General features: G+C 41.5%; 1 protein-coding gene across 2 annotated transcripts in view; it reads left to right on the top strand.

Annotated features, from left to right (window-relative positions):
• The first annotated feature begins 379 nt into the window (after positions 1 to 379).
• PLCH2 (phospholipase C eta 2) overlaps positions 380 to 16,980 on the top strand; it is a 29,492-nt gene continuing 12,891 nt past the window's right edge. For both annotated transcript variants that reach the window (XM_057384520.1, XM_057384521.1), the window contains exons 1-17: positions 380 to 541; positions 1,577 to 1,747; positions 3,596 to 3,689; positions 6,993 to 7,196; positions 8,251 to 8,371; positions 9,627 to 9,798; positions 10,068 to 10,175; positions 11,344 to 11,502; positions 12,237 to 12,329; positions 12,792 to 12,892; positions 13,215 to 13,312; positions 13,594 to 13,776; positions 14,157 to 14,264; positions 14,459 to 14,583; positions 14,970 to 15,054; positions 15,575 to 15,721; positions 16,657 to 16,736. In XM_057384520.1, coding sequence (XP_057240503.1) covers positions 410 to 541; positions 1,577 to 1,747; positions 3,596 to 3,689; positions 6,993 to 7,196; positions 8,251 to 8,371; positions 9,627 to 9,798; positions 10,068 to 10,175; positions 11,344 to 11,502; positions 12,237 to 12,329; positions 12,792 to 12,892; positions 13,215 to 13,312; positions 13,594 to 13,776; positions 14,157 to 14,264; positions 14,459 to 14,583; positions 14,970 to 15,054; positions 15,575 to 15,721; positions 16,657 to 16,736 — 2,181 coding nt within the window. In that variant the 5' untranslated portion in view covers positions 380 to 409. The remainder of the gene's footprint in view (positions 542 to 1,576; positions 1,748 to 3,595; positions 3,690 to 6,992; positions 7,197 to 8,250; positions 8,372 to 9,626; positions 9,799 to 10,067; positions 10,176 to 11,343; positions 11,503 to 12,236; positions 12,330 to 12,791; positions 12,893 to 13,214; positions 13,313 to 13,593; positions 13,777 to 14,156; positions 14,265 to 14,458; positions 14,584 to 14,969; positions 15,055 to 15,574; positions 15,722 to 16,656; positions 16,737 to 16,980) is intronic.

Here is a 16,980-nt window from a genome sequence, read left to right on the forward strand (position 1 = left end):
GTGCTCAAAGCTTCAGAGCAGTTCCCATTGTATTCCCTGTTTCCAGAGACAGAGGAGTCCTTGAAGAGGATTTTTCAGGGCAAGATTTGCAGATGAGTGGCTGGAGTGGATTGAAAAACATGCAGGTATTCTTTCATTTCTCACTCCCAGTGTAAAACCATCCATTTAATTTGGTGATGTGAGACCAGGATTCACTCCCAAGATTTTCTTTTGTGCTGTCCAATGGGCACTTGAGCACAGCAAATCTAGAAGCTGTTACTGACCTCACATGAGTAGAGTTAGGTATTATCTAGAATTATCTTTCATTCCCAGTCTCATTTACAGCGTTTCCTAATGTGAAATAAATCAAACATCCATGATGTTCAGTAGAATCCTTCAATATTCCCTGCTGTTCCTTAACTCCTGTTCAATGTGGTTGAAGCAGACATTTGATGAGGCAGATAAAAACGGGGATGGCAGTCTGAGTATCAGTGAAGTGCTCCAGCTCATGCACAAACTGAATGTGAACCTGCCCCGACAGAAAGTCAAGCAAATGTTTAAGGTAAGAAAAAAATATTTATTATTTTTTCCTGAAAAAGCAAGGATTTACCATGAAACCAGCTAGGAGAGATTGTAAATATTTCAGCAGCTGGTTTGTTTCCACTCTACTGAGAGATGCTGCACAGTCCATTTGGTAAATTGAAAAGAGCTCCAGAAACACGTCACAGAGAAATTGTAGTGCACAGAAAAAGCCAATACACCAGGTAYCTTCTGGTGTTACATAACATGAAAACAGTACCAGGATTGGTCTTTTGCTCTACTTTTTTGACCAGCAACTCAGTCACATTTTCTCCTCTGATTATRTCCTCTGTAATAAATATTATCTAGTAAAGTATCCAATATCCTTTGATAGCTGGTACTAATAAAATACCCAGCATGCARACTTCTGTATCTGTCAGATTTTTGCGCTGCTAAGAGCTGTTTGTTCGACATTGCATTCTGCTGACCTTGGCCCAGTTTTGTGAGCAACAATGGAGATGTGTAGCTTTTGTTATCACAAAGTCCCTGCAGGGACCAGGRAGCCTTTATGTGAAATCCCTGATGATTTTTTCTTTACTTGCCAAATTAATGTTCTTCCAGATCCTATTATTTTATGGYCATGGATTTWACAGAATACCCTCTCAAATCCTGGRTATAAAATTAATTTCAAGATGATTTGGGTTGTAATGATCTTCTGGAGAAGATGTGGGTGGGTAACTCTGCCAAGACACGTGCATGTTGTTGCAGGCTACGCTGTCTTTACTTCATCAGCATAGACAGAAGAAATCCTCCTGGAGGGTTCTCTGTGGAACAATTAAAACCTTTAAATTTGAATCTTGTCTCCTGCACTGATGCATCCATGGGAGAGTTTCACAGGGGAAAGCTTTGCAGAGCATTCCTGATCAGTCTGTTCGAGCAGCCACTTCAGGCAGCTTYAACCTGCCTTTAATTCTGGTGTTTTCCTCTCAGACGGGTTTGTTTATTTAAAACACTACAGGTTTATTTAAAATGGTGCTTTATTTAAAACGGGCTGCTGACTGGTTGCTGTGTGCTGCAGGAGGCTGACACAGATGACAACCAGGGCACSCTGGACTTTGAGGAGTTCTGTGCCTTCTACAAGATGATGTCGACGCGGCGCGATCTGTACCTGCTGATGCTCACCTACAGCAACCACAAGGACTACCTGGACACAGATGACCTGAAACGCTTCCTGGAGACTGAACAGAAGGTAGGTCTAAGCCAGGAGCAGAATTCCAGGATTTCTGCCTTCATGCTTGACTTTGGGGATGAATTCCCTTTTAAAAGGGATGGACATTTTGATGCTGTGCATGTGAAAAGCAGACGGATGCCTCTTGATTTTCATCTCGCAGGCTCACAGATCTATTTCTTGAATCTTCTTGCTCTCACTACCTTTTTTTTTCCTGTAGGCTCTTTTTTTTGTGCCCCTAAATATAATCTCTAGAATTGCTTTATTTTTTCCTGTGTTCTCTGAGAACAATTCCATCAGCATCTGTCTGCTCCCAGTATTCAATCCTGGGAGCAAATCTGGCATTCCTGGCTCTGTTTGGGAGTTTGTGCACAGCCCATGATGAAACACTGAATTACTTTGTCACACCATCTCAGTGTGTAAAYTGGAGGATTGTCTTTCAAAGAGCARTTGAGAGGATGATTAATGTATGGGAAAGATTTTAAAACACATTTTAGTGCCTAAGAAATWGTCTCTGAGTTCTTTAACTCTGGTGCTGCACAAACAAATGCATTGACTTATCTTTGCCCTTTTCCTCTCATGGTCTCTTCTGAAGCTTCATGCCTCTAAGTCATAAATGTCCATGAGTTTCAATCATTGTCCAGGAAATGAATGAATAAAAAAGCCACCTCTCTGGCAGTTATCTTCTTAGATAAGTGGGGTGTGTTTCCGTTTCACTGGTTAATTGATCCTTCAGATGGTGAGAGGAAAATGAAYGCTCACCACGGGACACAAATCAGCTCAGCTAATTACTGACATGGCCAAATCCTGCCTGGGGGGCTTCTCTCCCTTGCCCCCCTTTCTTACACAACATGGACAGGGAAAACATCTTTATTCCATTCCAGGAAATCCTGGTGTTCCAGAGCTTTATCCTTTGATAAACGTATCATGGATGTTCAAATCCAGAGTTAGTGTTTTTTCCTTCCTCTTTTTTTACTTTTATTTATTAGGTTTTAAATCATCCCTGGAAAAGACATTGATCTTGTACCAGATGCACTGGTGGTTTCATTTTCCCCCAGGCGTGGATTCCTTGTTGCCAAATTGATGGTCACTTTATTGCACCCTGATGACAAKGGCTGTGTTTTCCTGCCATGTACAGCAGCTGATAAAAAGGATTTGCTGGACCACTCTGGACAGGAACATTAAATAACACCAGGGATAACTGTTAGAGAATACATCAGCAGTAAATTGAAGGAATGTTAATTAATAGTGTTAAAATTAAATTACTGAAACATTTCATTAKGCAAAAAGAATTACAGCTCAACACAAGTGGCCCTGGTTTCATAAGTGACAACATTTAAAGACATATATTCCCCTTTGTACTCTTTTATTTTTTCAGTTAAGAATGCAAAGCAACCTTGAAGTTAGCAGATTTCCTGAGAACATTATGTTCCGGTTCTCTGTTTCACCACCACTAACAGATTTTTCTGTCTGCTGCATGAAGATGAGCCATTTTCTTGTTTTATTTTAAAGTAAAAAAACCCCTTTGATAATGCAAACTAATCCTTTAATCCTACAAGAGAAGAAATCCCATTGGTTTGTGACAAAGCTCGTTCTSTTTGGATGCTCTGTGGTGCCTGACAACAGATCTGACCTACAAAGCAGAACTCTGTCATCAGGCAGCTGCCAATAGCACAGAAACTTTTCACAGAGCTCTCCCTTTCTGATCTGACCTGACACTGATTGACAGCAGTGAGAATCCCACTGAGGAACTGGAAATCCTGAGTCCCACCATGGATAATCTGCCCGGTTGTTGGACTGGAGACAGAGGAAAGAGCAGAGAGAAGCTGTGATTAATAGTTAACACCTCGTGTTTTGCTGCTTTTCCAGATGACAAATGTGACTAAAGAACATTGCCTGGAAATCATCAGCAAGTTTGAGCCCTGCCCKGAGAACAAGAAGGAGGGAGCCCTGGGAATTGATGGTAAGCTGGCTGGTGCAGCTTTTGGAGGGAAAAGGGAACTGGCTTAATGCTCAGGAGAATTTTGCTGCTGCTTGCAGAATTTATACTTGTAGAATTTAGTCGTGTTGTATAGAGTGTGTTTTCAGTCTTTTTTTTAATATCTATCATTTCCTGAGGAACCTAAAGGGAAATCTGATCTCTTTGGAGGAGTTTTGAAAGGTTTATATCATGCTGAAGTAGCAGTCATTTAAAGTCAGCTGGAACTGGAGGTGTCTTTATTTGTGCTTTTGGGAAATACAGTTGAATTCAGTTGCATCATTCCTGCAGGTATTTTTGGAAATCCTTTAAGTCTTAATAAAAGGAGTGATGTGATCCAGAGTAAACATCTGAGTGGGATGAGAGATGAAATTGGTCCTGGCTTCCTGACCTTTGCTGCTAAAGYCTTCTCTCTAAATATATCAGTGCTGTACCACCGGGCTGGGAGCTGTTATTTTGGGGACTGACTGTAAGTCCTTTCCCCTAAATAGTAAATCTTCAGCCAGATCTTATTGGCTCSAAGAAGAGAGTACATTCCCCAGGAATTAACTTCTGTGCAAAAGTTCTTGGACCTTTAGAAAGTCAGCCTTGTCCATTTCTGTGGGTGTGTTGTCATCCTGAAAAGTGACAGAACAGAAGTTGTTTGGTTTCCTGCAGGAAGAAGTGGGCAGCTTCTGGTACAGTGTGTAAGGTGGTTGCTTAGGATGGGTCAAGGTCTGTTCTACTTCCAGACTAAATTTTCAATTTATTTTAAAGTTTATGCTAATGCCAGTGAGGGAGCAGATGACGTTCTTTTCATTTTCTGGTCTTTACAGGCAGCTGCAGTCACATAAATAATGAATAAGCAAGTTCATTATCTTGCTTTCCTCATACCTGCAAAAGTAAGAGTMGGTTTTTCAAACTATTGTGGGTTTCCATAGAGAAAAATAATAAAAAAGAAACCCAAACCAAACCAAAAGAAAAAATACCCAACCCAAACAAAAAAACTATACAATTGTATCATGCCTCAGAATGGATGATAAAASATGGGTTAAGATAAGAGAGAGCCCAGCGTGGTGACATTCTGCTGGTGTCTGTTCAGATCTCCTGATTGGGGGGAAACAGAGGTTTGGAGACAATTGGAAAAAGCTTTGTGTTCTCTGCACTTCCAGTCTCTTGCTGGAAGTGGAGCAGAACAGAACAGACCTGATCTAGAGCTTAATTAATGCAGGAGATTTCTGATAACATCCAACCAGAGGTGACTGARGAGCTGGCAGGGACCCACTGCTGGGCTGGTGCTGAGAAAGGAGAAAGAGCTGCTAAAAAACCGTAACTCTGTGTCTGAGTGTTATCACGTATGAATGTGTGCACACATATTCACAGAGGAGTTGTTCCTCTCTTGTCTTGGTGTGCAGCTGAGACTTTGGGTCTCTCCTGTGTCCCAGAAAAYAAGTCCAGAGCTGCCTTGGGGTCTGAAATGCAGCAGCCATGGAAGCTGAAGGTGCCTGTTTATTCCTCACTTGGGTACAGCCCATCCTGCCCACTCCTGGCTGCACTTCAACAGTAGTGAAATAACAGTACAGTGTTCTTTGTCCTTTCATACTCATTCATGTGCCTGTATTGCCGTGTCCTCAGCTGTGCTGGCTTTTGTCACACAGCACCTTGGCCTGTGACAATTGGCTCATTCACAGCCTTGCAGAGGAACCCTTTACCTTTGCTGGTCAAAGTGGCACTGAGCCTTTCTTGAGTGGGTGAGCACTGCAGTCCTGTGGGACACGCTGCTGGCAGCCCCTTCCTCCATCCTGTCCCTCCCTCCTGATGGATCCACTYGCTGTGAACTCGTTACAACAATCCTGACATCATATTTCAACCAGAGCTTAAAGCAAACAATGGTGTTGTGGCAGCAGCTGCCCTCCCAGTGCAGAGGGGATTAATCTTGCAGCAGGTTTGCAGGCAGAACTGATGAAATACCACGAGTGGTTGGCTGTGTGTTTGCTGACACACTCTGTGCCCCATCATTTTCCACGGTGGCTGCTCTGCCTTGGTTCATCTTTTGTTTTCACCCCGACTCTATCACTGATTTGCTCATTGATCATGATCTGTGCTCCAGGAGACTCCAATATTGAGTTGAATTCCCTGGCACCGCGTCCCAGTGTGTTGTTCAAAAAGTTCTGGCTGCTGTTTGTGTTTATCAGCTCTTTTCCTTTGATAAAACTTTCATTAACACAAAGTGTGCAGCCTAGAAGGACCATCATGAAGGTGACATTTTATCTTGTCACAGTCAAAGTGCGTTAAGACCTTCAGAAGTTTGGCAGGATTTTTACGCGGGCGCTGTTTTATTTATGGAATGAGTGAAATGTCAGGAGAATTGGAAGTCTTGGAGCAGAAACCRACTGAGTAAGGGCATCATTGCTGTCAGCAAAGGCAGGGTGTGAATGGGGATCTGAGCCTTTCCTCGGTGGTGARTGGAAAACGTTCGGGGGATATTTGAAGTGGAAGTTACAGTGTTTCATGTCAGCCTGAATTGTGAAAGTGCCTGTGATGTGCTGGAGGTCTGAGAGCAGAGATTTCACACAAAGATAAAACCATAACTCGCTAAAACTTTGCTTCTGAGCAAGTGCTGTGATTGCAACACACAGAGGGTGCAGGTGATGGTGATGTCTGCAGGATTTTTAAGCATCCCCATAGTCTGGAAAATAAATTCTTCAGGTAGCTTTACTGAAAGCTCCAATAATTGATATTTCAGTGTCAAGTCTGGAGTGAACATCAGTCTCTGCACAGTGCTGCCCCCTCCCCAGGCGTGTTTGTGGTGTCACATCCAAATCAAAGACTGTAGCTTGCACAAGCCAAAGTGTGCTGTCATTATTCTGGTATTTTTTGGAAAAACACTGAAAGAGAAGAGAGTAACTCCTGTTAGGCCAGCAAAAACTGTCTCTAAGCAGTCCAATACCGTAGATCTTAAAACAATTCACTGAGGAGCAACACCAGGGTACAACTGCAGAACTCTGAAGGCTTTTATGTGCCGTGTGACCTAATGTCCCAGCAGAATCTCTTGACACAAATTAAAAGGCTAAAAGATTTGGATTAAATAGACTTATTTTTGTCAGGAAAGGCAGAGTGGGAAAATGTACACAGCAACTAGAAAAGCAAAAATTGCACTTGGTCACGGTGACATTTGGGGTGTAGTGATGCTATTTCTTTGTCTTAAGCATTTTGGTGAACATTGGGATGCATTTGAGGCTGCTTTTAGGAAAGTTACAACAACAAAAAGGACGAAACTCCATCACTGACAGCGTTGTTTGCTTCCAGGTTTCACCAATTACATGCGGAGCCCGTCAGGGGACATTTTCAACCCCGAGCATTACCAAGTGAACCAGGACATGAGCTACCCTCTGAGTCACTATTTCATTACCTCTTCACACAACACCTACCTCATGGGAGATCAGCTGATGTCCCAGTCCAGGGTGGACATGTACGCATGGGTGCTACAGTCCGGCTGTCGCTGCGTGGAAGGTAAAGGAGCTCGGAGATGGCTCTGTAGGCTTGTTTCTCCTCTCTAGAGAAAGGTTTGTGATTTCTGCAGAAGATGKGGTAATTGGGGAGAGGAAAAAGCCTGGGAAAATGGTGTCTCTGCTTTGTGAAGGACAGCAAAATCGTGTTGTGCTGGAACGGACAAATTTTCTCGAGCAGGGAAATAAGCCAGATATTTGGGGAGTGGTGTTGTTRGTAGTGAAGAAAAAAATTGTGAAAYTYCTGTTRTAGAGAGGATGCTGAGGGTGGGCAGAATATTTGTCCTGCCTGGCCAAGTGTGTGACAACCAGACTGGCAGATAGGGCAGAGCTTTTGCCATAGCCAAGAGGAAAGTGGATATTTCTGCTAAGGGGAGTGGGGATGTGTTCTGTGCCATGATGACAGCCTCACAGTGACCAGGAAGCCTTTTTGTGAAATCCCCTCTGACTCTTGTGCTGCCTTTCTGACACATTGCCTGTTTCATAATAATCTTCAATATTCTGACCATCAGAGTTTTCACAGTTTTTCAGAAGGAAAATATTACCGTTTGCTCAGGTCTGATTGTGGATGTGCCATTAGGTGCTTCAGAGGCATAAAACATTTCATGGAAATAGGATTACAGACAAATATAAAATCAGGCAAAATTCAAGATGGGCTGGAGATGACCAAATCTTGGCTTGGCCTGAGCTGTGAGCAGCTTGGCTGGGAGTCTCTGCTTTCCTTTTCAGGTTCAGCAGCAGCACAATGAAAGCAATKCTCTGCTGGGTCATCTCCCTGTCAGAACAGCACTTTCTAAAAGGAGTTTCTTTGCTTGGGGCTGTCTCAAACAGAAACTGGGTCTGACTGGGAACAGTCACCTGCTCCCAGCACAAGGTCAAGCCAGGAAGGATTTTCAGCACAGTGAGGAGGGAGATACAGAAGCAGGGTGGGAACGAGCGTGTGCCCTGCTTTGGGCTGCTGAAGGGAATTTCAGGGTGTCACCCCTCCCCAGAGGTGATGGGTGTTGTTGTTTCTGTCCTACAGTCGACTGATTGGTGTTGTTGTTTCTGTCCTACAGTCGACTGCTGGGACGGGCCGGACGGTGAACCAATTGTCCACCACGGATACACCTTGACTTCCAAAATCCTCTTCAAAGATGTGATTGAAACGATCAACAAATATGCCTTCATCAAAAATGAGTATGTACCCAGAAAASCTTGGATGGGCAGGGAGGGAGGATCCAACCTGTTCCTGCAGAGAACAGAATCCCAGGCAGAATTTGGAGTTGTTTTCTGGGGGGAAACCCTTCAGAAAGAAAAGCTGAGTAGGGACATTGTGCACAGAGGTGTGGGGCTGGCTTTACTGAGCTTGTACAACACCTGAGGAACAACATTTTGCCAGTGAATGTTTTGCTGAAGAGCTGACAGTTGAACCACTTTATTTCTCTGTATTTGCGCTCTGGTGCTGCCAAGGCCACACCTGGGTGCTCCAGGGGCAGGGAAAAATCAGGGAATAAAGAATCCAAAGAGACAGTAGCCCAGGTGGGGACAAAGCAGAYTGTTCAGGAGAAAGAATTTTCAGAAGTTATTTTCCCTACAGGTCATGAAATTTCCCTACATTGTCAGGAATATTATACATGGGAAATCTCATATATCTTGGCAGTTACTGTTATCCTCCTCCACACACAGTCAAAATGTGTGTGYCAACCTATATTTTCTTTTTTCTTTTTTTAAGACAAATTACTTTATCTCTGTAACAATTTTCCAGTAGTTCCCTCAAAGCAGCACTTTATGAATAGAGTTAAASTTTCACTGCATTTTCAGAGCAGGTAAACTTCTTGTGAGCCTGAGATTTTTTGTAGTTTGCCTGAAGACGTGGTAAACAAATCAAAGGCAAGCTGGCCAGCAGAATATGGAGCAATGCTTCTGGAATTGTTCAGCTTTTAAAACCTTTGCTAAAAGGTTAACTGGGACATCATCATCAATTTGGAAAGTTTTTTCCTGCAGGCATTGTCTGGCTGAAACCCCCTTTTTTCCTGATGAGGACCTAATGAGGGCAAGATGTCAGGATAGAAATAATTGATTTTTAATTAAGAATCTCTGATAGTTCAGTCCTGCAAAATTCCTTTACAGACTTGCTTTTGTGCTTGTCTTAAAAATGCATCATCTGTAAACAGAAATCCACCTTCAGTGTGGTTTTACACTGCACTGACCACACTAAAGTAATGTTTCACAAAATCTTCAAACARCCAGGCATTGTTGTTCCTTGGCCTCAACCTGCAAAATCAACACTAAATGACAATGATAAAATTAAATTTAGTATTATCCCTTTCAGTCTTTGTAGGAGAGGCTTTGTCTGCAGGTTTTATCTGTGTGACACTGCTCTGCTGTCAGCTGGAAAAGTTTTCATGCTATAGAAGATAAATTTGCAGCTGATGCTTGCTCGTCTCTGCAGGTACCCTGTGATCCTGTCAATTGAGAACCACTGCAGCATCGTGCAGCAGAAGAAGATGGCTCAGTATCTCACAGAAATCCTGGGAGACAAACTGGATCTGTCCTCTGTGCACAACGATGACTCCACCAAGCTCCCTTCACCAGCAAGTCTTAAAGGGAAGATCCTGGTTAAGGTGAGCACCTGCTTYGTGTGTTCCCTCCCTCTTTTTKTWTGTGATGATGAWGATGATGCTGATTTCTGCCTGTTATCACTAACTTAAACCATTTCACAAAAAGCAGTCCTTAGGAAACTGCTACTTAAGATTCTGAACAAATGCCTTCTCAATCAATGAGAACCTGGAAAAAAACATACTTTGAATAATTTGGTTGGTTTTTATTTTTTCAAATGTGTGATAGCAAGAGCTCCATGCTCCCCTGCCTCTGTAATAAATTTCTCTTCTAGGGCAAGAAACTTCCAGCCAACATCAGTGATGATGCAGAGGAAGGAGAAGTTTCTGATGAGGACAGCGCTGATGAGATTGATGATGACTGCAAACTAATGAACGGAGATGTAAGTGAAGCACCCATTTGAATGTAAATGTTCTTCCCATCCCARTGAGAAGAAACCTTTTGTGAGTTCTCAGTATTGTGGATGTGGTGTAATCTTTGGAATTCATCACAAGTGGTTTGGGTTCTAAACCTTTATGGAGGCAAATTGGCAAAAGTGCATGTGAAGCAGCATCAGTTCTTGGGGTTTTGTTTCAAGTTTAGAATTTTAAAGAGTAATATCTCCTGATTCTTCATTGCATCGCAGTGTGCTTCCCCTATAATGCAAAAAAGAAAAGAAAATATTCTATTTATGTCAGGTTGCATTTATTGTTGCAGAGCATCCTTTTGCTTTGCTGAATGCTGGGCTTGGTTGATTTTTACTGTGAGGAAAGTCTCTGCTTGCTTAAATCTGAAAATCCTTATTTCTTCATCCTTTTTWAAAGTTCTATTTTTTTGTCACTTTAATCTTTTGGCAAGTTTCATTGCACCTTCCAGAAACAATACAAAATACACAGCAAAACCATTTAATGGCATAAACCAGATTGCCTTGGAGRGAGTTTGCATTCTCAGTCCTCTCTCCCTCAGGCTATTTCCTCATTTTGTATTATGGATTTGATTCTTTTCATCTAAAAGAGAAACTTCTTCATAAATAAGACTACCAAAGAAGAAAAATAATTTATTTTCTTTTTCCAAGTTATTACATGTTAGCATATCACTTTTCAATATTTTATGGCATCATCTCTGTTACTAACAGTTCACTTTGCTGAGGTTTACTGATGCTTTAAATCTGAGATTTGCTACACCTGGTTTGCTTTCCAAAATGAATTTTTGAAGAGTTCAGAAAACCWGAGCTTGTTTCATGACAAATGTAACTGGGAATTCTTGAGACCTACTGAGAAAACACAACCTGTCACCCTTAAAAGACCCGAATGAAAAAGAAAACTCTTGATTTTTAATTTTAGTTTTATTTTCCCACATGGGCCATGGTGCACAYAGAGGAAGGAACAGAAATTCTATTGCATTTTGCCTTTGATCTGCTGGAAACATCTCCAAATCATCTCCCATCCATTCCATCCAGTAGATCTTGCACCTTTTGTAGCTGCAGGGTCAACCTGGACATGGCATGGGACTCCCATGAGACTTTTTCCATGTTTAATGCCCTGTTTAATGATTTAATGTTTTGTTTGTAGGCATCTGCCAATAGGAAAAGAGTGGAGAATATAGCAAAGAAAAAACTTGACTCGCTGATAAAAGAATCCAAAATCCGTGACTGTGAAGATCCAAACAACTTTACAGTTTCCACTCTRCCATCATCGGGAAAGGCTGGGCTGAAATCTGATAGTAAGAAGGTGAATTTATGCTTTATTTTACTTGGATTTTTTTTTAGTTTACTCAATATATCTTATATTATTGACTTGAGAGCTGAGTTCATGCAGTTAATGATGATGCCAGGTGAACATCACTGTCAGATACACAAACTATTTATCTTGCTCACACAGCAATTGGAGCATGAAATGTACTCTGAAATGGCTTTTCAACAGAAAAAAATTTGATTTTCCATTATAAAAACTGCTTCTAAAAGTTGGACTTTTTTTGCTCCTCAGTTCTCTATGTTCTATGCATTTCCATTGTATTTTAATTTTGTATTAACYCTAATTTATAAAAATGTACTCAGCCCACAGACTACACTTCATGAAGTTGAGGTATTTTTATTTTAGACTTTGTAATAAGCCACAAAAAGCTCGGGAAAATCGTTCCACACAAATGAAAAACGGTGGAGATCTGCCAATAATAAGCAGGTGCAATAACCAGGGATTAAAACTAAACCAGGGATGAGAACTAAAAATCATCTTCCCAAAACCATTCCATGGGGTGAGTTTTGGGTGTATTTTAAACCAAATGATTTTCACGAAGTATCAGAGAGTTCCTGTGAGAGCCACCACGAGGCCAAGGCTTGAAAAACCCTTTAGCAGAGGTGTTACCCAGAATATTCAGAGTTCAAACMCCTGCTGTTTGTGCAGAAATCCAGAGGCTCTGGAATTCTGTCTGAGCTCCCATTTTCTTCTCTTTTTGGCTGCTTCAGAGTAAACTCGAGGATGATGCAGAATCTGGGGAGGATTTCAGTGCCAGCAAAAGGCACAGCCGGTCACTCATGGGCAGCTTCTCCAAACGCAAGGTGAGCCCCTGAGGAGAGGTTTGCACCAGATTTTGGATTCTTGGAGGGTTTTTTTTTTCTTTGCAAACACAGCGGAGAGGAATTTCATAACTGCAACATCTGCAGCACCTTGCTCGGAGGCTGCTGAATAGACCGGCTGGGGAGCTGCTTATCATTGTGCATAACAACACAGATTCAATTTACATGAAGGTCTGAAGGCGTCCAAGATCTAACTGAGAACCACAAAAATTAATTTGCACCTTTTATCTGAGGATTTGTGCTTCCTTTATAACAAGGCTCATACCCTGAGCTGAGTTTTCCCCGTGTGCAAATTTTGCTGCAAAACCGAGTGTTACGAAAGCTGTCATTTYCCATTTTCTCTAAGTAACACACTCATTGGCATAACAAAGCAGAATTGTAGCCAGCTGCTCAAACTTTGATCACACAGTTATGATATTATGGTTTTATTTCCTCCTGGCACAGAAAAAAGGAAGCAAATTGAAAAAGGCATCAAGTCTGGAAGAAGGTGAAGACGATTCGGATTCTCAAGGGAATTTAGCCAGGAGCTCTGTACATTACAGCAGGTTTGTTAACAACTGTTGGGACAATTTTGTTGCTGAAATATGCCCACATAAATGCACCCATAAATAGTATTGCCTCTGGTCTAGATGCCAGTTTGAGGGCTGCAGGTATGTGACAGGAATCTGGAGAGATGCAATGTCTGCATCCAAAAAAGTCACAAAATCACCAGAATYATCTCCTGGTGCTGTTCAGACTGATTAGCAAAGCACAGTGCACYTTCTATGCATTTTGAGCTCTTACTGTCTCATGTTTCTTTAATTTGAAATATGAAAGATAACATTTACTCCTTAATTAATGGGAAGTTAATTTGTTTTGTTTTTCTAGGGTAAACCGACAGAAGAAGACGATGAAGCTGTCCAGGGCCYTGTCTGACCTGGTGAAATACACAAAGTCTGTTGGCATCCATGATGTTGAAACTGAAAGTAGGTGAACTAAAAGTCCGCTGAAAATAATTGCTGCAAAAGAAATGGAAAGGTTGATGTTCTTATATATCCTGTTATTAATGAAGATTCAGGTCATCATCATCCAGGTTCATTTTCCCAAYCATAACTGCTCGAAAAAGCAAAGTATCTGCTATGATTGAAAGGAAACTGAAATGATGCTTGATAGTTAAAAGGGACTAAGTGTTGCCTACTTTTGAAAGCTTTATCGAGAYAATAAATAAATAAATAAGGAGATTAATCTCCTCCTCTCTCCTCTGCAGTCTCTTCCAGCTGGCAGGTTTCATCTTTCAGTGAAACCAAAGCCCACCAGATCCTGCAGCAAAAGCCAGCTCAGTACCTGCGTTTCAACCAGCACCAGCTGTCCCGCATTTACCCCTCCTCCTACCGAGTGGACTCCAGCAACTACAACCCCCAGCCTTTCTGGAATGCTGGCTGCCAACTYGGTGAGCAGGAAGGAAACTTCTTTTATTTTTGTTGAATTTTGGGAGGGATGTTTTAATAGGAGTGCTGGAATCACCCCTTAGAGCACTCTGAGTGCTCTGCTCATCCAAGTTTTTGCTGACCTTTGAGTCCTCCCTGCTCCTGTCCCTGCTGTTACCTGTGAATTACCTCAAACATATATCTTACAAGCAAGGGGTTGTCTGGAAAATGGAAATAAATTAACTTCTCAAATGCTAGAAAGCTTCAGAGTTCAGCTCTTTTGGAGAGCTYCTCTCCCTGAAGATGTAATATGTTACATAAGAGAATTATTTTCCATGAGCTATCTGATTTTTTTGTGTCTAAAAAGTCAAATTTTAATCTGATTTTTTTTTTTTTTTAATAGTTGCACTAAACTACCAATCAGAGGGGAGAATGCTGCAGCTGAACCGGGCCAAATTTAGTGCCAATGGGAACTGTGGCTACGTCCTCAAACCAAACTGCATGTGTCAAGGTAAAGAAAACCAGCACAATCAATAAATCACTGATTGCATGAGAAGATTGAGTGTGGGGTCTTGTTWTAGTTTGTTTAAAAATGCATTTCTGATGCTAGAAACAAACGAGCTAGAAGGTATCTATAATTATCTATTATTAAAGTCACTTATTAATTGCACTTATTCCACTTTATGGGGCTTTTCATTCTGACAGGTGTCTTTAACCCAAATTCTGAAGACCCACTGCCTGGCCAATTGAAGAAACAGTTGGTTCTGAGAATTATCAGTGGCCAGCAACTTCCCAAACCACGTGATTCCATGCTGGGAGACAGAGGAGAGGTAYGGAACAGTTGGTGGTTGTTCCTGTGTGCTGCAGAAGGTTTATTTCCATACTGGGAATGAGGGATTCACACTCTGCAGTTACTCGTCAGGAGACACAGAAAATGAATAAATTAGGCCATGAGCATCTTGCATCTTCAGGTGGTTTTCTTCATTTTTAACCATCACAGCAAAGGTTTGATGGTTTCCCTTCCAACTGCCAACACGGTGCCTCCAGGAGATGCAAAAAAGGGGAAAAAAACAATAAATAATCCACTCCACATGGCCCAGGACCAATAATTACTCAGACATTCCTGTACAGTGCCCATATTATAAAAGCAATTTGATTGGATTTCATCTTGGCCTCTCTTTCTTTGCAATATTTGTTGCTTTTGTTTGTTTTCCAGATCATAGATCCATTTGTTGAAGTAGAAGTTATAGGTTTACCTGTTGATTGCTTCAAAGAACAAACCAGAGTAGTTGATGATAATGGTAAGATTTTCTGGGATTTGCATTTTTTTTATGGCTGAAACATCCTCTTTCAGGATTTTCAAAATGTTTTTTCTTTTCCTTAAGAATAGGAGTAGAAAAGATTTGGTCCCTATTGTGACATAGCACTTAAAATTAGATTGAAGCATTTTTAATGTTAATTGGACTTGAATTGTTTGAGTGAGTTGGTATAAATATAGTGAAGACCTTGGTGTAAAATGAGACATTTGTCACCTCATTTTGTGTGACAAAAAGGTATTTTGGGCTTGCTGTGATCAAAAAGGATGTTGACCCAACCCCAGCTTAAGCAGGGCCAAATTTAKGTGAGGCCCAAGTTCCTTTCAAATCCTTGTGTCCTGGTGAAACAGATGGAAGTTCTGGATTTTCCAAGATTTTCCAAGAACATGAATATTCTTCATTAACAAGAATGGTCAATCTATAGAAAAACTAGAATGACACTGCAGTTTAGGCATTTTTCTTGTGAAGGAGATACCTAAAGGCTGATTCCCTCCTTCCCTCCAAGGTTTTAACCCCATGTGGGAGGAGACGTTGGTGTTCACGGTGCACATGCCAGAGATTGCCCTGATCCGCTTCTTGGTGTGGGATCATGACCCCATTGGTAGGGATTTCATCGGCCAGAGGACCATAGCCTTCAGCAGTATGATGCCAGGTAAGAGAAAACAGGGATATTTCCAATTAATGGGCTGGGATTTTTCCTGGAAAACATGAAAATTCATGTGTGTGATTGTAACTGCTGCAGAATTTTCTGGTTAGAACAAGAAAATGCAGTTGGGAACCTGAGTTCACTCCTGACTGATAGGATGAGGAAGACTAAATCCATTAACTCTAGAATTTTGGGGCTAGATTTTGAAAAAATGGGTAAGATTGTAAAGCAGGATGGTAAATACTGTGGGCTTGGCAGGCAGCTATAGARAATCTTTGCTCCTTATCTCATACTGCTTTTTCCTCCATTTCTTCACTTCTTCTTCTTCAATTTCTGAAAAATCATTAGAGTTTTGCTTGTTCTTATGACTATTTGTAGTAGTTTAACACAGAACACAAAGYCACCTATTCTAATGATGGGATCCAGGTTATTATTTTTATTTTATCCAGTATATTATTATTATTAAATGGCATTTTCTGACAGTTTCTGTTTTCAGTTCAGTCTTCTTTCACATCAAAGGTTCTTCTGTGTGTACTTTTCTTTCAAAGYAAAGCAATAAGTTCATGTTTGAGATTGAAAACAACATCCAGCCTCAATAAACTGACCTTGGATGAAAGGTTTGCAGTCTCAATAAAGGACTGTAAATCCAGAGGAGAAAATGTGGCCAAGTTTAAATCATTGGTTGACAGCAGCAATAACAAACCCTGGATAAAAGAGGACAAGGCTGTTTTATAAAATCATGACAAAAAATGGGGGTGAAGTTTGTAAGTGATGTGGCTCACGTACCTGAGTGTGGCAAGGTGATGCTGGAGCTTGGGTATTCACTATGAGGAGGAAAAATGGGAAAAATGAGAAAAACCTGCTTGATCTTTTTTGCTGCTCACAAAAGGAACATCTCCAGCTGCTCCTCCTGTGACCTTTTCCTGCTCCCTCTGTTTCAGGTTACAGACACGTGTACCTGGAAGGCATAGAAGAGGCTTCCATCTTTGTGCATGTGGCTATCAATGACATCTGTGGTAAGGTGAGTGTCCCTGTGGTGTCCCTGTGGTGTCCCACACCCCTCAGGAGCTGCCAGGATCTCGTGGCACCCCAGGGAACCCCAGTGGGTGAAGGTCCAGGCTGACATTTTTGTTCACTTAGAGTAAAATTGATCTCTGCTTGCAATGACAGCCTGAGATCTTTCTGAATGTCTGAGGAGAAAAAGGCAAATCGTAGGGGAAGTTATAAAAAAGATTCTTGCAGTGATTTTTTTTTTTTTTTTTTTT

This window comes from Malurus melanocephalus, unplaced genomic scaffold, assembly GCF_030028575.1.
Source record: "Malurus melanocephalus ecotype Western Australia unplaced genomic scaffold, MMel_1.1 scaffold_714, whole genome shotgun sequence".
Taxonomy (NCBI): Eukaryota; Metazoa; Chordata; class Aves; order Passeriformes; family Maluridae; genus Malurus; species Malurus melanocephalus.